Source organism: Hyla sarda, chromosome 9, assembly GCF_029499605.1.
Source record: "Hyla sarda isolate aHylSar1 chromosome 9, aHylSar1.hap1, whole genome shotgun sequence".
NCBI classification, from domain to species: domain Eukaryota; kingdom Metazoa; phylum Chordata; class Amphibia; order Anura; family Hylidae; genus Hyla; species Hyla sarda.
The window spans coordinates 134,140,469-134,162,652 of record NC_079197.1 but is presented as its reverse complement, the minus strand read 5'-3'; the positions used below and the strand labels follow the sequence as shown (position 1 = coordinate 134,162,652).

General features: G+C 43.4%; 1 protein-coding gene, 1 non-coding gene and 1 pseudogene across 2 annotated transcripts in view; all 3 read left to right on the top strand.

The window, feature by feature from the left end:
• The window catches only part of ALKBH6 (alkB homolog 6), a 36,572-nt gene that overhangs the window by 4,364 nt on the left and 10,024 nt on the right, over window positions 1-22,184 (top strand). Inside the window, exons 3-8 of the mRNA XM_056541497.1 lie at window positions 2,640-2,699; window positions 5,213-5,281; window positions 8,490-8,550; window positions 15,518-15,669; window positions 15,748-15,858; window positions 18,219-18,481. Of these exons, the coding sequence (XP_056397472.1) occupies window positions 2,640-2,699; window positions 5,213-5,281; window positions 8,490-8,550; window positions 15,518-15,669; window positions 15,748-15,858; window positions 18,219-18,481 (716 nt within the window). The remainder of the gene's footprint in view (window positions 1-2,639; window positions 2,700-5,212; window positions 5,282-8,489; window positions 8,551-15,517; window positions 15,670-15,747; window positions 15,859-18,218; window positions 18,482-22,184) is intronic.
• LOC130292254 (U2 spliceosomal RNA) lies at window positions 13,442-13,633 on the top strand. The gene has a single exon (XR_008848150.1). It is a non-coding gene; the product is annotated as a U2 spliceosomal RNA (small nuclear RNA).
• LOC130292070 (U2 spliceosomal RNA) lies at window positions 14,528-14,635 on the top strand (annotated as a pseudogene).

The following is a 22,184-nucleotide window of genomic DNA, read 5'->3' as shown; positions in this document are numbered from 1 at the left end:
TGAGGCCGGCATAAGGGTGATAACTGTTTTTTTGCCCCAACAGAGCTGTACGATGGCTTGTTCTTTAGCAAGACCAATGGCTTATTTTAATAGCATCCTTGATTTAACCATTAAATGCTCTAAAAAAATAAAATATCTATGGGGTTAAATTAAAAAACAAAACTCCACAATTCTGCAACACTGGTGAAATTTAGTTTTCATGCCTTTCAATGTTTACTTTGTAGGAAAAAAAGGTTTACCCACTCTTCACATCTCTGCAACTCCCTGTATAACGCCATCCTGTCCCCAGCTCGTACCGCTGTTTCATGCTTAGCTGACCACTGACCGCAATGGTGTCCTGCATCATTCAGTGAGCGAGCAACCTCAGCAATATGTAAAAATTATGTATGCCCAAAATACCCCTTTTATGTATTATGGGAGTCAGCACTATTACATCTATGCTAAACTAATATCGTTTTTGTTATATTTTTGTTTATAAAAAAAAAAAAATGGTTCACCATATTTAACAAGGTTATGTTCACACACTGGAAAAAAAAAGGCAATATTTTATTTACAGACTTTTTTTCAACCGTTTATGGGGTAAAAAAAAAACCTTTACTTTAAAGGGGTACTCCGGTGAAAACCTTTTTTCTTTTAAATCAACTAGTGGCAGAAAGTTAAACATATTTGTAAATTACTCCTATTAAAAAATCTTAATCCTTCCTGTATTTATTAGCTGCTGAATACTACAGAGGAAATTCTTTTCTTTCTGGAATGCTCTCTGATGACATCACGATCACAGTTCTCTCTGCTGACGTTATTATAATAATAATAATGCTTTATTTATTTATTGTTGTCCTTAGTGGGATTTGACCCCAAGTCCCCAGCACTGCAAGGCAACAGTGCTAACCACTGAGCCACCATGCTGCCCTTGTTAAAATGGACACAGATGTCAGCAGAGAGCACTGTGTTCGTGATGTCATCAGTGTTCCAAAAAGAAAGGAATTTCCTCTGTAGCATTCAGCAGCTAATAAGTACTGGAAGGATTACGATTTTTTAATAGAAGTAATTTACAAATATGTTTAACTTTCTGCCACCAGTTGATTTAAAAGAAAAAAGGTTTTCACCAGAGTACCCCTTTAAACAGAAACAAAAATGCTGCGTGAACCCACCCTTATCTGTTTGATTTGATTTCAATAGAGTATGAACCCACTAATAATTCCCATTTTTACAGAATTATTAAAGGGTTACATTTCCATTAAAGGGGTACTCCTGTGGAAAACTTTTTTTTTTTTTTTTAAATCAACTGGTGCCAGAAAGTTAAACAGATTTGTAAATTACTTCTATTAAAAAATCTTAATCCTTCCAGAACATTTTAGGGGCTGTATACTACAGAGTAAATGCTTATCTTTTTAGATTTCCTCTGATGTCATGACCACAGTGCTCTCTGCTGACGTCTGCTGTCCATTTTAGGAACTGCCCAGAGCAGCATATGTTTGCTATGGGGATTTTATCCTGCTCTTGATTAACTTCTGGCACCAGTTGATTTATAAAAAAAAGTTTTCCATAGAAGTACCACTTTAATGGAGTCAGGGGCCCGAGCTTGGTATACGCAAATGTAGTAGCGCTAAATTTGTCCTTTGGCACCGCTCATCATGATATTGCCAGTTTATTATAGTTTTACGTAGGACAATGCACACAAAAAGTAGTAGTTATATGTAGGGATCAACCGATATCGGTTTTTTAGGGCCGATACCGATAATCGGTGCAGGTTAGGGCCGATAGCCGATAACTTATACCGATATTCCGGTATAAGTTATCGGCTATTTAACCCCCCGTGACACCGCTGCAGATCATTGATTTAAAGCGGGCGCTTTAAATCAATGATCTGCAGTGGCTTTTGCGGGGCCATAGGCCGCCGCCGCCACCACCACCCGCTTCTCTCCCCCTACCTGTCAGGGTGGTCCGGGCCATCCATCCTTCCTTCCTGTAGTGTCCGGGGGCGTTCCGGGTGAAGAGTGAACCGGTCCGGGCTGTCCTTCTTCTCCGGCGGTCATCTTCTCCACTCCGGGCTGGCTCCGGCCTAGTACGCTGCATAGACGCCGCTGCGCAGTGACGCCCGTGCCCAGCGACGCACCTGACGTCACGGCGTAGCGGCGTCTATGCAGTTTACTAGGCCAGAGCCTGCCCGGAGTGGAGAAGAGGACCGCCGGAGAAGAAGGACAGCCCGGACCGGTTCACTCTTCACCCGGAAAGCCCCCGGACACTACTGGAAGGATGGATGGCCCGGACCACCCCCATTACGGGTAAGTTTAATTTTTTTATTGACTCGGAGGGTGGGGGAGGGGCCCGACCGGTATAGCGGTATGGGCAAAAATCCATAACGGTATACCACCCAGCATCACGGTGGGGGGTGCGACGCGGTGCGGTGGGTGGCGGTCGCGGTGCGGGGGGCGGGGCATTATCGGCTTATCGGCAAGGTAATTGCCGATACCGATAATGCCCAAAATCGTGATTATCGGCCGATAATATCGGCCATACCGATAATCGGTCGATCCCTAGTTATATGACAAATCTAGCTCTGCTACATAGAAAGCAGATAAATCCTCCGCTTTAAATAGTTTTATTATTGTATCCTTTCTATCTTGTTTTATACACAGGCTGCAGAAATGCAAGCCAATATCTCTGCGGCTGACCTGGAAGGTTTCCTTATAGACAAGGTACTGTACCAATGCACTGCCCAGTCTACCCTGTTAAAAGAAAGTTGTGTTTCGATGTGTCTTCTGCACAGATGTTGATGTGGTGTCCCTGTACCGTATTGCATACCGTACCTTGTATGGTGGGCCCCAAAGTCAGAGTTACTACGCTCAAGTTGGGTTCTCCAGGTGGGACAGACCCTAGTCGCCTCTCTTCTATGCTAATTCTGTGATGTTTATATGTACATATTTAATAATAAGGTATATTTAATATAATGTATAGTATACTTACCTTGTTAGCGTCGCAGGACCTTCGGTCATGTGACCATGTTAAATCATCTATGGTATGTTGGAGGACCTTTGGAGGTCCTTGGGTCACATGCTACCCATAATCCTGTGTGAAGGGGATTGACATCAGTATTGGACCAATTAGCTCTAGTCCAGCCCCTGCCCATATAAGCTGTAGCCAATTATCACTCTCTTGGGTTGCTGCTCTCGTGGATGTCGTACTAGCAGGACGGATCTGCGCAACTTTCAAAGACAAGCTAGGCCAGAAACCTACCGGCCTCAGCCTAAACTAATCTAATCCCCACTAAAGCTAGTGTGACTACTGAACTGCAACTAAATCCAGTGGAACAGCGCATATCAATCTAAGGATTCTAAATTGCTTAAGGTCCCAACCTTTGTCAATCTCCAAGAAAATTAGCATTTGTCGAGACTGTTCCTGTTGTGAAGCTTGCATAAAACCTTCAGTAAAAATTCCAACTGTTATCAGCAAACTCTCCATTCAATTATTTCATACCTCTCTATCGCTCTTGGGAAGGGTGGCGGTAGGACAAGCATTACTGAGGAGCCCCCACCCTGGTGTCACGAATAGCAAGGGTTAACCAGACACCCTTTAGTCACCGCACAGCTACACCCATATACCCTACTCCCCCAAGCTATCACATTGGTATTTATATTGCCACTGTGCAATTTGTTCAGACATACCGTTATTCACGTTTTTTTAATTGATTATTAATGGCCACACAGTTTTTTGCATGTAAAGACAGTGTTTACCTGAAAAGTTGTGCAGCGATTATCTGTAGACCCAACAGCAGAAATCTTAAGTACAATAGCAGGATCTCCTACAAAATAAAATGTATAAACAAAACTTTTAATTAAAGGGGTACTCCGTCCCTAGACATCTTGGGATAAGATGTCTGATCGCGGGGGTCCCGTCTCTGGGGACCCCCACATTCTCAGCTGCGGCACCCCAGACATCCAGTGTACGGAGCGAATGTGCTGGATGACTGGCAATGCGGGGCGGAGGCTTGTGACGTCACACCCCCTCAATGCAAGACTATGGGAGGGGGCGTGATGGCCGTGACGTTAAGAGCCTCTGGCGCTGCGCCTGGCACTCTAAACTAAGGCCGGGTGCAGCAGGGAGCTCGCGGGGTCCCCAGCAGGGAGACCCCCGCGATCAGACATCTTATCCCTGATCCTTTGGATAGGGGATAAGATGTCTAGTGGCGGAGTACCCCTTTAATGCCCTATCACGTGATAGGTAATAAGTAGTTGACAAGTGGGGGTTTAACCGCTGGGACCCCATAAATCACAAGAACAGGTGTCTTGTCCCCAGAAAGAATAGAGCAGCAGCATGCATACTTACCCACCGCTCTATTCAGCCACTATTGGACTTCTGAAGGTAACCAATAGAGCAGTGGTCTTCATCCTGCGGACCTCCAGATGTTGCAAAACTACAACTACCAGCATGCCCGGACAGCCAACGGCTGTCTGGGCATGCTGGGAGTTGTTGTTTTGCAACATCTGGAGGTCCGCAGGTTAAATACTGCAATAGAAGGTAAGTGGAGCGGAGGCCTGTGCGCTGCAGCTCCATTCACCTGGGGGACAGGGAACACTTCTTCTCCTGATCGTGGAGGTGGTATCCATACCCCCATTGATCAGCTATGTATTACTTATCCTGTGGACGGAGGATATGCTATCATTTTGGGATAACCCCTTAAAGGGGTACTCCGCTGCCCCAGCGTTCAGAACATTTAGTTCTGAACGCTGGGTGCGGACTGCGGGGGTCGTGACGTCTCAGCCATGCCCCCTCAATGCAAGTCTATGGGAGGGGGCATGGCCCCCAAAGACTTGCATTGAGGGGGCGTGGCCATGACGTCACGACCCCCGCAGTCCGCACCCAGCGTTCAGAACTAAATGTTTAGAACGCTGGGGCAGCGGAGTACCCCTTTAAATTTTAATTACTAAGTTTTCTTCTCTATTTATATCCAAAGCTGTCAACAGGTGGCGCTAGACTTCTGCCTGTATCCAATGGCAGCTATGAACTAAAAGGAATAAGTGACTCAGAATTCATTGTATTAATGTGATCTGTTTAGTAGTAGTCTATTGGGATATCTGGAAGCATTCACTGGGCAAGGAAACATTTGGTGTGGGTGTTAGGTAAACTTCTACATTTGGAGATATTTGACAGGTTTTAATAGTAAAACTGTAGCTTGCTGGCCTCATACACAATATTAACTTTCTGCCCCTAGGTTCCTTGTGCTGCTTATTATATCCCTGACTATATTACTGCTGCGGAAGAGGAGTACTTGCTGCGTCAGGTACAGTGCCCTTAACTTTACAGTGTGAATTAATAAAACTCTGCGTATAGTACAGTATTAATGTGCTGGTACGTTACGCATATTCAGAAAAGTAGTATCCAAAAGTAGTGCAGAACTCCTGGTAGTGGAGAAGAAATCCCGGCACACTATATTTTTCTGCCAAGTGTTATGTGTTTATTAAACACAGTGCAAGTACTCATATAACGCGTTTCGGCCAAAGCCTTATTCATTGAACAACAATGAGCATCTAGGTGGCTGTAACATGAATCACACATAATTTTATTCTTTCATTTTTTCTATCATTTTTTTTATATTCTCTACTAGTCCATAGTCCTTGGACGCTATACATAATTTATTTTTATACATTTTATATAAAATGTCAATTTAATAAATGTCATCATTTTATTCAATGTACAACTAGTCTGTTATTCCTAAATTAATTATTTCCAAATTATATATTTATCCCTGTTTTTATATAATTACCATTCTCTCTCTCTCTCTCTCTCTCTCTCTATCTATCTATCTATCTCTTGAGGTCTGTATCACATTTCTCTATTCATTTCTATTTTGGCACGTGGGTTACGTGCAACACAGTCACCTCGATATATATATATATATATATATATATATATATATATATCCTATACATAATGTGAGCCCCCCAACCTACTTTTTTTTCTTTAGATTTGTAAATTACTTCTATTAAAAAAAATCTTAACCCTTCCGGTACTTACCGTATCAGCTGTTGTATGCTCCACAGGAAGTTCTTTTCTCTTTGAATTTGCTTTCTGCCTGACCACAGTGCTCTCTGCTGACACCTCTGTCCATTTTAGGAACTGTCCAAAGAAGGAGCAAATCCCCATAGCAAACCTATCCTGTTCTGATCATACAAAGATCATACAGCAGCTGATAAGTACTGGAAGGATTAAGATATTTTAATAGAAGTAATTTACAAATCTGTTTAACTTTCTGGCACCAGTTGATTAAAAAAAAAAGTTTTCCAGGGGAGTACCCCTTTAATGATCAGTGATGGGGGTCTGACCTCAAAGATCTCCCCACCGACTCTGAGAATACAACGTTCTCAGCCACTCAGGGTCAATTTAGGAAAGTATAGCCAGACCCATTAACTGGACTGAAAGCACCTCTGTGCAATAAAAAACCGTGAAGAGGACACAGCAATAAACAAGGGCTGCAGTCCCTCTATTCTCAGTAACCGTGGGGGTCCCTAAGGTCGGACCATCAAGCATAAGGTGATAGCATATATTAGCATTATCCTTTAATGGCTGATTCAGATTTAGTCATTCCAGGAGCAATAAGGCTGGGTTCACACTAGTATATTATGGACACATTTTTGCACCTGTATAATGGCCACAAGTCCTGGCCTGATCGTGGGTCTGATGGCTCGAACTGACGGACATAATACGCAGGCAGAATTACGTCTGCATTATGCTAGTGTGAACCCAGCCTTAGGATGCATACACACCACGTTTTTGCAATACAGTTTCCTGTATCAGGTTTTTGATGAAAAACGGATTCCTCAAAATCTGACTAAACTGTATCAAAATGTGTGTACAAATTTTAATCCGTATACAGATAAACTGTATACGGTTTGAAAAATTATGTCTGGTTGCATCTGTTGGTAATAAAAAAACGTATACGTTTCTAATGTTTCACTCCATTATGAATAAAGTTTCACTTGTTTGATTGAAATTCCAAGAAAAAAATTGCAAATAAAAAAACCGTATGGTGCAAACTGGATGGAACCGTACGCACATATGATCCCCTATGGCTGCCATTGACTCCAATGTTAAAAAAAAAAACATATACGGTTTCAATACGGTTTTTCACCCGGACCAAAAACCGTGGTGGGCTACGGTTTTGAGTACGGGAAAAAAATGGCCAAAACCGCACAAGACGCAAAACAGATGCAACCGGATGCATCGTTTGGCATACGGTTTTCAATGGAGAGTCAATGCATCCGGTTTTCAATACGGTTCCGTACGGTTTTCAAATTGAAAACGTATATGGAAACTGTATTGCAAAAACGGGGCGTGAAGGCGCCCTTACAGAGGAATGGAACAACTCATTCAAAGAAAACGCATTCCAAAATTGTTTATTCGTGGGAATACAAGTATTTGCTAAATTAGACCTATTAGGTATAACAGTTTTTTAAAAGGGGTACACCGCCACTTAAAAAAAGGTATCACCCTCATTGCCTGTGAGAGGGTCGGAAATACCCGGAACTGCACTCCGGCGCTCCAAAAGACAATAAATGGATTGTGTGCCGAAAAAATGCTTCATGCAGCGGGGAGAGCTGGGCCCCCTGCTTTCAGACACAGGACAGGGGTTTAGGTTTCTAAGTGCTGCAGTACCCCTTGAAAGAAGTTTAGGTTTGAGTTGTTGGCCTGAAGTCAAGGTCGGGTGTGAGATTTGTACATGTTTTGTGTTTAGCTCAGGCTGGGTTCACATCACGTTTTTGCCATAGTGTTTTCAATCCGTTTTTCTAAAGAAAACCGTATGCCAAAAAACCGGATGCAACAGTATGGAAAAAAGTAAACTGTATGCGTTTTTAAATCGTATACTGTTTTTAAAAGTGCTTACAGTTCCGTCCGTTTTTATTTAAAAAAAACATACGTTTTTGAAAATGTTGTCAATTTTTAATGGGAGGGGTCTTGGGTGGGGACTTTAGGATGCAAATGCGCATGTGCAAAGTAAAAACCGTATAGCGTTTTCCCGTATGGAACCGTATACATGTGCCTTTCCCATTGACGTCCATGTTAAAAAAAAAACTTATGCGGTTGCTGTACGGTTTTTGAACCGTTAACCACGGTTTTGAGTACGGGAGAAAACCGTATTGCAAGCAAACCGTACGCAACCGGATGCATCCGGTTTTCAATTATTTGTCTATGTGCACGGTTTTCAATACGGTTCCATACGTTTTCAGTAATGAAAACGTATACGGGAAACGTACTTGAAAAACGTGGTGTGAACCCACCCTCACAGAGATTTGCCTAGCTCAGTGTTTTCCCAGCCAGTGTGCCTTCAGCTGTTGCAAAACTACAACTCCCAGCATGCCCGGACAGCCAAAGGCTGTCCGGGCTTGCTGGGAGTTGTAGTTTTGCACCAGCTGTGCTAGATCAGGCTTTCAGTTTATTGATGCGTTGATAACAAAATGGACCTCAGCATCATATCTTAATCTCTTCCTCAGGTCTACAATGCTCCAAAACCAAAATGGACTCAGCTGTCTGGGAGGAAGTTGCAGAACTGGGGTTAGTAGGAATTGCTTAAAAGAGCTGTAACCTGAAGGAGCCGATCATAAATGAGAGGAGATACCCCCGATCTCAGCCGCTTTACTATATTCTTCTATGGGAATATTGCATTTTTCCTTTTTACAATATCTGCACAATAGGACCCTAGAGATGCAGGTTACAAGAATCTGTTTGGCACTTTGACATTTCTTTTAGTCCGAAATCAATCATTTAAAAGGTCTGTTGAACCAGAACTTGTTTTTCAAACACTGTTTTGCATTTATGCAAATTTATATGCCTATACCCTAAAATAGACAACATTGGAAGCTAAAGACAAAATTCTGGATTCTTGTTACCAGAGAGCAGTGAATTGGGAGAATGAAGGTCAGAATTGCACAGTAAGGGTGTGTTCACAAGGGCGTATTTGTCAGCGGATCCGCAGCTGTGGATCCGCTGACAAAGGCCCCTAAAGTGCTGCCCTCTTTGTGCCTGCTAATAGCGGCAATCCACCGCTACCAGCAGACACACTGTGATGTGCGAGTTACCCTGCAGTGTACTCGCACACATCGCGGCCGCTCTCTGTGTAGTCTGCTGGCAGCGGCGGATTGCTGCTATTAGCAGGCACAAAGAGGGCAGCACTTTAGGGGCCTTTGTCAGCGTATCCGCAGCTGCGGATCCGCTGACAAATACGCCCGTGTGAATGCACCCTCAGGCTCCATTCACAGCTCGTTTTCACATTACGGGTGCCGGGGGGGAGGGGAAAACTGGGTGCTCCCGTACCCCAGCCGGACCGGCGCTGAATTCCATTTACTTTAATGAGCCGGCCGGAGTCAAACGGTGACTTCGGTCGGCTCATTTTTGACCCGTATCCACTTTTGTGACCGGACCTAAAACCACAGTATACTATGGTTTTGGGTCCGGTCAAAAATGAGCCGACCGGAGTCACCGTTTGACTCTGGACAGCTCATTAAAAGGGATTATATAGGAAAAAATATTTTTTATATATCAACTGGCTCCATAAAGTTAAACAGATTTGTAAATTACTTCTATTAAAAAATCTTCACCCTTTCAGTACTTCTGAAGTTGAATTGTTCTTTTCTGTCTAAGTGCTCTCTGATGACACGTGTCTCAGGAACCGCCCAGTTTAGAAGCAAATCCCCATAGCAAATCTCTTCTACTCTGCAGTACCTGAGACAGACAGAGATGTCAGCAGAGAGCACTGTTGCCAGACAGAAAACAACAACTCAACTTCAGCAGCTGATAATTATTGAAAGGATTAAGATTTTTTAATAGAAGTAATTTACAAATCTGTTTAACTTTCTGGAGCCAGTTGGTATAATTATTTTTTTTTTTCCTGGAATACCCCTTTAAAGTAAATGGATTTCAGTGCTGGTCCGGCTGGGGTACGGGAGATCCCTCCCCCAGCCGGATCCAGCAACCGTACTGTGAAAACGAGGTGTGAATGCAGCCTTATACATATTTACTGCTGTGGAAAGGGCTTTAGTAACAAAAAAAAGGAAATCCAGCTCACCTCCTATAGTGCCTGGTAGTGTTGAGTGCGAATATCTGAAATGCAAATTTTTACCGCGAATATCAGCACTTCGCGATTACGAGAATATTTAGAATATAGTCATATATATTCATAATGAAGAATATATATATATATATATATTTCTTTTTTTTAATGCAAATTTATGCCAATACCAACACTTCTAGAATGGACACTGATCCCTCCCTTCATTCAGGTGAAAGTTATAATTGCGCATGCGCACTATGCAGATTTCATTACGAATTTTTGCATGGAAAAAAAAGAGAACGAACATAGCGAATGCGCCAATTTTGCGAACATAGGACGAATATTTGTCCATATATATTCGCGTAATATCGCAAATTCGAATATGGCCCCTGCCGCTCATCACTAGTGCCTGGGCATGGGTTCACTCTTAGGCTATGTTCACACGACAGATTCATAAATTCTTCATCCATATTAATTTAGCCGAAATTCTGTATCTTTGTGAATCTTTGCGGAATTCATGCAGAATTTCCGCATGAATAAACAGTGCACGTAAAAAAAAGTGCCTGTATTTATTTCTTTAGTTAAATTCCATGTGAATTCCACATGAAATTTGCAACAGATCTGCATTTAGCGGAGAGAAGTCCGCAAAAATATAAGACATGACTTATATTTTGCAAAATGCTAAATTTTAGCTGCAGAATATCTGCAGCGAAAATTCATTTGTGTGAATAGGACTGCAGAATCCCATTGAACACAGTAGGCTTGAAACGCATGCAGTATTTTTTTGGCAGATTTCAATGGTGAAACCAATGAAATTCTACCGTGTGAACATAGCCTTAGGGTTGACAGTGGGAAATAAGTGCAATCGATCCAGCAGGGGCTGTTGATGCGGCTTTTATTTCACAAGGTAAAAGGTTAACAGTACATGTGCTTCAAGTCACATTTTGAATCTTGGCGTTTTGAGTTTTGAGCACATTCAATCTTTGTCAAAATCGTTCCACACACAGAAAAAAAGTAGGGGAGCGCTCACCATTCCAGATGCAGGCAGACCAGCTTTAAAAGTCGTTATACCACATCGGTCCAAGCCGTGAGGCGGCAGATGGATCCCGGGGGAGTTCAGACGTCAGTCACATTTTGAAACTTGGCGCGTTTTGAGCACATGCAATCTTTGTCAAAATCGTTTGCATTTTTTGGAAATCTTCTGCCTTTTTTTTTCTTCAGTTTTTCTGAAAATTAAAAAAAAATGTTCTTGAAAGAAACCCTTTTTTTCCATGGCTGTAAAAAATTTCTGGAATGTTAACATCTCTAACGTTGCCTCAGTAGTCTCCTCTGGCAATAGGTATTGGCATTCTGTATGCCGTTAACTGGCACCAAACTTTAGCCCTTTATAACATGCTGTACTCATATCCAGCATCATATTGATATGTCCAACACAACATTTAGCATTGGACCCATACTATTGCTTGGCATTTTCTCTTCCTGTACGCTAGCAGCTTAGAAACTATATTGTGTCCTGGGTTCCAGCGACACTAGAGGGGTCTAGATAGTGGAGTTCCAACCATTAGGTGCACCAAGAGCTACATCACACAATACAAAGAAGAAATGACATTGAGGTATACCAAACAGGACACCAATAAACTGTTAACGGGGAAGGTGTGGCATTGTTTTTTAAGACATTTTTGTCACTTTGTGTGAATACACAGAACTTCAGTACTTGCTGCTGTGTCAGAGCCAACACTAGCATTAATAGTTATAAAGGAAAATCAATTTAAAGGAATTGGCTTGGGGTTTATGTATTATTACCATGTCTGTGTCTAGCCGGGACTTGTCTAACTGTACCCTCCAGCACCTGGCACAGGCCAAGACGTTATGGGAGATGAAAGAAAGCTTTAAGTAGAGAGTTTGGCAGCTGGCACATCGATCCGCTTCTATTAAACACATAGAATAACACAATCGCCAAAATAAAGAAAAATGCATCAACTACCGACAACAGCGATAGGATCTGTATTATTGTATATACTATAGGCCTTTACTTGTCTGGCTAGCGCTCTGCCCTCTTTTATAGGAACAGAGTCTGACTTTATGACAGTGAATATAACATATAGATCCAATGAACATATACGATATACAGTGGTCCCTCAAGTTACAATATTAATTGGTTCCAGGACGACCATTGTATGTTGAAACCATTGTATGTTGGGACCATAACTCTATTAAAACCTGGTAATTGGTTCTGAAGCCACCAAAATGTCATCCAAAAATAGGAAAAGTGAGGATTAAAGAAAAATAAGTAGATTAATATAGACAAAGCAAATCCTCACATATAAAAGTAATAAAGATCTGCTGGGAGCTGTAATCACTGTCTATGTAGAGGACAGAAGCTTCTCCGGGGTCCTGTACAGTATACAGTGTCCCAAAAAAGTAACATGGAGCCGCCCTCACCTGGTGTCCAAAGAAGCAGGTAACCCTGGTACAGGTAAAGTGTACAGAACATGTAATACCTCCCTGTACTGTAGGGGGCGCTACCAGACACCAGTCAGTGCCTACACTTCAGTAATACAGGGGTTTTACCAGTGAATGTCTATTCTGATTGGTCGGTTCTTCCAGCCATTGACACGTTTCACAGATCTGGACTGTCTGTACATTGTATGTTGAGTCTGGTTTCAAGATACAATGGTCCAGAAAAGACCATTGTATGTTGAAACTATTGTATGTTGAGGCCATTGTAAGTTGAGGGATCACTGTAATGGTGTTTTCTCATTGATAAAACATGCTAAAAAACTGAATAGCACACACTTGCCCTATACAAACCCAGACACAAATGGCTTAGTTACTATTCATTATCAATATGATTGGTGAAACAATCTGTAATAAATGTATGTGTAGGAGGAATACAGATGTTTATTTTTATTTAATACATCTATTTGGTCTTCAGTATATGCAAATGTGTAGCTTGGTGAAGGGGGGGGGGGGGGGGGGGCTTGGCGTTTCAAACCCCCGGTGTGCTGGGACATCTGGCTAGCATCTTCATTGTAACTCCTCTTCCCTGGTGCTCCATTTTGCAGCGGAGGAGGTTCAGCACAGAGGAGGAGTTGTTACTATGAAGATCCAGGCCTGACATCACTGTGTGGCTTGGGGACCGTGCACCAAGTTCCACATTAGCAAACACTGAAGACCAGGGATTACGTTTTATTTTCAGTGTCAACCGCACCACAAACCTGTACCAACTGATGACTAATTAAATGTTCCTGTCATAAAAAAAAAAAAACTTTGACTCTGGTCAGGGTCTCAATGCTATTGATCATTAGAATGAGTGGGGAGAAGCATATAATTATGCTCTTCATTCCCTGTCTCGCAGCAATCTCCATACACTTGCATTAGACGTTGCACATTATAAGTGCTTCTCGGCCTTTTGGCTAAGATCAAGTGTAGTATCTGTTCTTATCAGTTTAATGCTGGTGGCAGGGGACGCCAGTATGGGGCTGGTGGGGATCTGTGCTGCATGGTAGGGAGCAAGTGTACCGGGGCGTTCCGGGGCAGCCCGACGGCTGTCCTGATGTGACCTGTTACCTCCAGGTCTCACCATGAGGCTGAGAGGGTCTATAGCCGAGATACTTTAGTGCCTCGGGGAGTGGTGACCTCGAGGTGCCGAAACTCACTGGGAGGATAGACTGACTGAGTGGAAGCACGGGCACCATGATCTCTGCACCTTGTGGCACTCACCTCTTGATTCCCGGCCTTCTGGCTAGGATCAGAGACATTTTTATAGATCCGGCCGGATGTCCGGGCAGTATATCTGCACACATTCACTTATTTATTTCTTTTTGTCTCACTGTGTCACTTTTTGCGTGTTGTGTGTTCACAGGATTTGTCAGGATGCGTTAGCCCTTCTGGGTGTCCCTCCTGGCGGTCTAGGGGAGGTGTGTGTGGCCATTAGGTTCCGCACCTCCCTGCAAACACCCCGGGTACCCCTGCTTTGGCAGGGTACCTAACGTTATCGGCTCTGCGGGCAGATACCTTGGCTAACGCCTAAGGGGATGCCGGGAGCATTTGTGGTCCCTTAGTAGCTTCGGCGAAAAGGGACATCGAACCTGGAACCTCGCAGGTACCTTTTGGTCCGGAGGCGAAGGGTAAGGTTTGTTGGGGGGGCCTCTCTCCTATCGGAGAAGGGCTTGTGATAGACCGCATCCTTTGTGCACGTTTTTTTAGTGTAACACGTTTGCACTTTTTCTTGCACTTTGGGTGATTCGAGAGCACGTTCCTCGGCTCTTAGAAAAAAAAACGTTGCACATTATAAGTCTATGAAGCCCTTCTAGTGAAACTGAAGGAGATTTCAGTGAGCAGGGGAATAAAGCTCATATCTGCCTGCTCGCTCTAATAATCAGTGGGAGTCTCAGCATTGAGACCCAGACCAATTCAAATATTTTACATGTTTCCGTTTCTGCTCAACATGTTAAAAGTTTTTCAAATGACAGGGACACTTTAACTTCTCTGCCTTTTGGCTAAGATCAAGTGTAGTATCTGTTCTTATCAGTTTCATGCTGGTGAAGAAGTCCCACTTGTTTGTGGCTGGGGGGATGGGTGCTGCATGGAGGAGGCAGGCGTTCCGGGGTTGGTTCTGAGGAATCGGCTCGACGGCTGTCCTGTTGTGACCTGTTTCCTCCGGGTCTCGCCATGAGGTTGGGGGGTGTAGAGCCGAGGTACTTCTGTGCCTCGGGGAGTGGTGACCCTGAGGTGCCACGCACTGCACCATTACTCTTCACCTTTGGCACTCACCCTTGGTATCCCGGCCTTCTGGCTAGGATCAGGGCAATTTTTATAGATCCGGACGGATGACCGAGCAGTATATCTGCACTTATCCACTTATTTATTATTTTTTGTATATCACTGTGCCACTTTTATGTGTCTGTTTTTGTACACAGGATTTGTCAGGATGCAGTAGCCCTTCTGGGTGTCCCTCCTGGCAGTCTAGGGGAGGTGTGTGTGGCCATTAGGTTCCTCACCTCCCTGCAACCCCTGGGCATCTTGGCTTCGGTCAAGATGGCATCAGTATACGGCTCCTCGGCTGACACCTTGGTTAACGCCTAGGTTGAAGCCTGGTGCATTTTTGGCCCCTTAGTAGCTTCGGCCAAAAGGGGCATCGAACCTGGATCCTTGCAGGTGCCTTTTGGCCCGGACGTTAAAGGTAGGTTTGTTGGGGGGCCTCTCTCCTGTTGGAGAAGGGCTTAGCGATACACCGCATCCTTTGTGCACGTTTTTTTTAGTGTGACATGTTTGCACTTTTTCTTGCACTTTGGGTGATATAGAGAGGACTTGCCTCGGCTCTAAAAAAAAAAAAAAAAAAAGACAGGGACACTTTATCTATATGGCTGTAGAGGGGATTTGAGTTCTGTAACTTAAAAAAGATCTTTCCACTTTTTAACCATATACCTATTACCTCATAGTTTACCCTTCATGTCTTCATTTTTACAGGAGGTCTCCCTCACCCCCGGGGAATGGTGCCTGAAAAGCTTCCTATCTGGCTCCAGACATATACAGAGAAGATTTCCTCTCTGGAAGTGTTTGGAGGGAATCATGCAAACCATGTGCTGGTGAATGAATACAATCCTGGAGAGGGTATAATGGTGAGTGTGATATAAGCAATGTATATGAAAGACATCACATCCCAAATGTTAGCTCACTTCTCTGTATTCATTTTATAGCCGCATGAGGATGGGCCCCTGTACTATCCTACTGTCACCACCATCAGCTTGGGGTCACATACTCTTCTAGATTTCTATGTTCCTATCAACAGTTCAGAAGAGGAAGAACAGGTAAATGTCTTTTAAGCTTATCCTATTAGTCTTTACAGGAAAACGTCACTAAGGTGTCAACTCTTTTCCAATATAAGATTTGTACGAATGCCTTGCTGCCGACACATTACCATTTTGGTCATCAGTTGTGCAGAAACTAAACTCAATGTGGTCATCCTAAAGTGAACATGCAGTGTTGTATAAAAAAAAGGACTATATCAATAGCTTACTAAGGCCCATTCTCCCTGCCCCCTGCTTATAACTCTGCCTCCACAGCATCCATCTCCATTGCAAGACCCATGCAAAGAAAGACGAAGGATGGATATAGCACATTGTGTGACTTCTCCAAGTCGGTGGGTGCTCGGTCAAAATTCCAATAAATAAAAAGGATGGAAGACGGCACTCCAAAATGTTTTTCAAACAAGTGGTAGGTTTATTCACCCATACAATGCAAGTGATGCGACGTGAAACGTCGCATCACTTGCATTGTATGGGTGAATAAACCTACCATCTCTTTAAAAAAACATTTTGGAGTGACGTCTTCCATCCTTTTTATCCATTGCAAGACTAGTGTAATGGAATTCTATGGAGCTGGGTCTCATACTGGAGGCGGGTGCTACGTTTTTCACCTCGTCTCCTGGCGTAGAGTTATATGTGGGGAGAATCTGCACTCTGTAAGCTATTCCTGCACCACATTCAAAGCAAACTTATTTAGAAAGTTACTATTGTGCACAGTTCTGCACTATAGTCATTGTTCATGAAAGTCCATAAAACACTAGAGGTACACTTATAGGGGTACTCCCGTGAAAAACTTTTTTTTTTTTTTTTTTAAATCAGCTGGTGCCAGAAAGTTAAACAGATTTGTAAATTACTTCTATTAAAAAATCTTAATCCTTCCAGTACTTTTTAGGGGCTGTATACTAAAGAGAAATCCAAAAAAGAAATGCATTTCCTCTGATGTCATGACCACAGTGCTCTCTGCTGACCTCTCTGTCCATTTTAGGAACTGTCCAGAGCAGAAGAAAATCCCCATAGCAAACATATGCTGCTCTGGACAGTTCCTAAAATGGACAGAGAGGTCAGCAGAGAGCACTGTGGTCATGACATCAGAGGAAATACATTTCTTTTTTGGATTTCTCTTTAGTATACAGCCCCGAAAAAGTACTGGAAGGATTAAGATTTTTTAATAGAAGTGATTTACAAATCTGTTTAACTTTCTGGCACCAGTTGATTTAAAAAAAAAAAAAAAAAAGTTTTCAACAGGAGTGCCCCTTTAAGTTAGCTGCATCAGTGGCATATATGCTCAAAAGTCACAGATGTTGCTAAAGAATTTGGGTTTTTCTTAACAAAAATATGCAACTTTTGAACAGATTTACTGCTTGCACCAAGGAGGGGGGAGGCAGGAAGTGGGCACGGCTTTGCATGGAGGGTGGACCCTTGTCACGTGATTTCAGGCCCAAATTGTGACAATAAATGTTCCAGAAATGTACACCAGCTCAGAGCGCAACTGACAGCCACAGAGCCACTGGATTTACTAAAGTGCGTCTCTTAATAAATCCAAGAAAAAATGGGAAAAAAAGGTGTGGCGCTCCCTTGTGTAATATTTAAAAGCAAATAAATGAGAACTGCAAATACCCACCACCAACACCCAAGGTGTCGTACTGACCTTTTGTAGGTGTACAAAAGGCAAGTACGACTAATGCCAAGTGGTCTAGGGGTGTGCAGGAGTGGTTGTAAACAGTCTGCTGCTCTGACCCCTTTTATCCATAGTCCCGGAGGGTACGGAGGAAGATAAACAAAGTGGAACATGCAAAAATAGAGGGTTCTGGAGAGCGCTACTGTATGCAGAGGTAAATGATTCAGCGTACACCAACAATTACACAGGACTGGCTTCTATTCAAAAAAAGTCAAATCTATACAGGACAACGCGTTTCGGTGCACACTCGCAAGGAAAACACTACCACAGGAAAACCCGCCAGGACTACAGACCTTTAATTTTTGTGGACCTGAGGAAGGTGCGAGTGTTCCGAAACGCGTTGTCCTGTATCGATTTGATTTTTTTTAAATAAAAGCCAGTCCTGTGTAATTGTTGGCGTACGCTGAATCATTTACCTCTGCATACAGTAGCGCTCTCCAGAACCCTCGATTTTTGCACGTTCCACTTCGTTTTTCTTAATAAATCCAGCAAACTCAAAAAAAGTAGGCAGAACTTTACATATGTGTGGTGTAAATGCATTGTCTTTGAATTTCTCAATGGCTTGCAGAAGGTGAGTTTCCCATTTATAGTCAGTAAATCAACCTGTGATCCTGCCGTTTGCTTATATATCATTATTTCAGCATATTTCCGTGTTTCTCCTGAACATTTGCTCTCTACATTCCAGGTCCCTATGACAGAAGAACAGCGGCATGTTCACTCCCTCTTGCTGGAGCCACGGAGTCTTTTTATCTTACGTGAGGACCTGTATAAAAGTTACCTGCATGGAATTCGCCCATTGACTGAGGACATACTAGACCACAAAGTGGCCAATCTTGATCAATGTACAGCACAAGCAGAGGAGACATTGACTCGGGGGACACGAATCTCACTGACCATCAGATATGTCCCCAAAGTGCTGAAAACATCCCTTTTTCTAGGGAAGAGAAAGTAAGAGAGACGTCTGCCTTATTCAGCATTGATACATTCATCTCTGATGGGGATATTATTTTGTGGTCCTTTCAGGAGTTTGGGAAAGATGGTTGATTGAATGCCATCCATTGTGGTGTTTCTCCAGCTTTCCAAGCAGCAGTTGAACCAAGAAATGGATAAATATAATATTTAATGATCTGAAAGAAGACATTGATGAATCAAGGACTCGTATTTAAATTCAGTTTTGAGAAATTCTCCTCCGAGAAAAAATTCTATGTTTGAACATTTTGTTTATATATGCCTAGAAATTCTAATATTCTTAGCAACCTCCTATATAGAGCTGTTGTGCTTTGGGCTCGAATATGCCTTAGGGAGCATTCACACCACGTTTCTGAGATCCGGCTGGGAAATCTTAAAACTGGGCGCTCCCGTATCCCAGCCGGACCGGCGCCAAATCTCATTAATTTAAATGTGCCGACCGAAGTCTGATAGTGACTCCGGGCAGCTCATTTTTGTGACAATGTTTTTTGTATGCTTATCATTAACGTAGGAAGTACTTGTCACACTCTACATGGGGGCCACAGTGCATTACTGGTTGATTTTGAGGTTGGAGCTGGTAAAAGATGAAGGCCACAGAAATTCATCTTCTGTCACATAAAAAAAATGTGACAACACTAGGCAAGAAAGGATGAGGGGATAAGATGTCACATCGCCGGGGTCCTGCCACTGGGGACCCCCGGGATCTTCGCTGAAGCACCCCGCTATCATTACTGCACAGAGCAGACTTGCTCCGTGCGTAATGACGGGCAATACAGGGGCCGGAGCATTGTGACGTCACCGCTCCGCCCCCTCAATACAAGTCTATGGGAGGGGGCGTGGCGGCCATCAAGCCCACTCCCATAGACTTGCATTAAGGGGGCGGGCCGTGATGTCACAAGGGGGCAGAGCCATGACGTCAAGATGCTACGGCCCCTGTATCGCCGGTCATTACGCAGAGAGCGAGCGTGCTCTGTGCAGTAATGATAGCGCGGTGCCGCAGCGAAGATCCTGGTGGTCCCCAGCAGTGGGACCCCGGCGATCTGACATCTTATCCCTTATCCTTTGGATAGGGGATAAGATGTTTAGGGGCGGAGTACCCCTTTAAAAGGAAATGCACACCTAAATTAATAGGCCCTAGATCAGTGGGGGTGCTTAAAGTACTTATGAGCTGCTGAAGTTGAGTTGTTCTTTTCTGGCGGTAAGTGCTCTCTGATGACACCTGTCTCGGGAACTGTCCAGAATAGAAGCAAATCCCCATAGCAAACCTCTTCTACTCTGTACAGTTCCTGAGACAAGCAGAGATGTCAGCAGAGAGCAATGTTGCCAGACAGAAAACAACAACTCAACTTCAGCAGCTGATAATTATTGGAAGGATTAAGATTTTTTAATAGAAGTCATTTACAAATCTGTTTAACTTTGTGGAGCTGGTTAATATAAAAAAATAAAAGTTTTTTCCACTTTAAGGTCAAACTCCTACTTATCATAAAGGGATGGTATATCCTAGCAATATGCTCTTCTTTTCAAGATGGGAATAACCCTTTAGAGCAGTGGTCTCAAGCTGTGGCCGTCCAGATGTTGCAAAACTTCAACTCCCAGCATGCCTGGACAGCCAACGGCTGTCCAGGCATGCTGGGAGTTGAAGTTTTGCAACATCTGGAAGGCCCCAGTTTGAGACCACTGCTGTAGAGTCTATTCACATGTACAGTATCCTGCGCATATTTGATGCGCATGATTTGAAGCTGTGTTCAGTTATTTAGTTTACATAGCATAAAATCTGCAGCTTCAAATCCTTCACATCAGATAGGTGCAGGACACTGTATGTGTGAATGCACCCGAAGGATAGGTCACATTTAGCGCATCCGCAGCAGATGCGTAGACAGCAGTCACAAGAGAGAGCTCCTTGCTTCGGCTGCATAGCTCTGTGTGTCTGCTCGTAGCGTGTGTCTGAAATTAAATTAAAATGTAAAATAACACTGTATAGTAGCATTCCAGGGCCCTTATTTCACAGAGAACTGAGGTGGAGGGCTTTTGTTTGTAGGAAGGGAGAGGGTGGTTGCTGAATTCTTTATATTGTTTATATCATTTAGGTTTTTTTTTTTTTACTTAATTTTTGTTGCTTAACTGGACAAAAAAGAATCAAAGTATATGAGGATGTAAAGGTAAAATTACTGATATTTTTTTCCTGGGATAGGAGATATTTCATTTCTTAGTACCCTTGCTTATTGAGGGGACAATGACGTTCCAGCCAGCATCTCAGTCTCCCACGTTGTTTGCCCAGGGCAGTATTTCCCAACAGGGTGCCTCCAGCTGTTGCAAAACTAAAACGCCCAGCATGCCTAAACAGCCGAAGACTGTCAGGGCATGCTGGGAGTTGTAGTTTTGCAACAGCTGCAGGCACCTGGTTTGGGAAACACTGACCCAGGGAGAGCCCCATACATACATCTGTGGCTGTGCCTGGTACTGCAGCTCAGACCCATTTAAATGAATAGGACTAAGCTGCAATGCCAGGCACAGTCTCAACTGTATATAAGGCAGGTTGCCTATATAACAATGGGGGGGGGGTACAATATGTAAGGGGGCCACTATGTAAATGTTGCTCATACTTAACAGTGTCTCTGTGTATCACTACTGTTTATACTTGAAAAGGAGTCGCCGGTTGCACTTCTGCTCTTTGAGATAAAAACACACACACAAAAAAATGAAAGATAAGAGATATTAGCAGAGAGTCAGATCAATAGAGCAGAGTTATTGGCTGGACCCATAGTACAAGGACAGGCAATTACACTTACTACATCCTGTTATTTTCCATCTATATTGGCATATTTGACAAAGTGCAAAATAACTAGTCTCCTTGCGTGTTGTCTGAAATTAAAGGGGTTATCCAGGATTAGGAAAACAGCTGATTTCTTCAAAAAACAGCACCACCCCTGCTCTCAGGTTGTGTGTGCAATTACAGCTCAGTTCTATTGAAGTGAATGGAGCCAAGTTGTAATACCAGACACTACCTGAGGACAGGTGTGGCGCTGTTCTTGAAAGAAGTTAGCTATGTTTTTCTATTCCTGAATAATCCCTTCCACAGAGACCCTAGTCCTGTCAACAGAAGGGTTAAAGAAGCAGTCCAGTTTAGGAAAATGTATCCCCTATCCAAAATATGTGTCTGATCACGGGGGTCTCCTGCTCGGCGCCCCAGATCTCCCCATGCACAGAGCTGTGCCGACCACCGGTTAATACGCCCCCTCCATGCATCTCTATGGGAGAGCCAGAGATACACGAGTACAGCACTTCGGCTCTCCCATAGAGATGAAAAGAGGGCGCGTGGAGAGCTGGAGCGCTGTGGAGGAGATCAGGGTCAGTGGTCAGACCCCCCTCAATTGGACACTTATCTCCTATTTCCTTTGGATAGGGGATACATTTTCCTAAACTGGAGTACCCCTTTAATTCCAGCTGTTTGGTTATACATGGTGGATCTAGTTATAGTCTGTATTACAGTTGTATGCTGGACCAGCAGACTTTCTGGATAACTGGACGTCACACTGAAGGATTGACACTGTACTTATTGTTTTTCTCTGATCATATTGATTCCACTTAACCATTTATACCTTCAGTTTTCTGCCCAGAGGAGAGTGCATCTTGGGTGGCATCTTTGCCGCTCCCTTAAAGGGGTACTCTGCTGCTCAGTGTT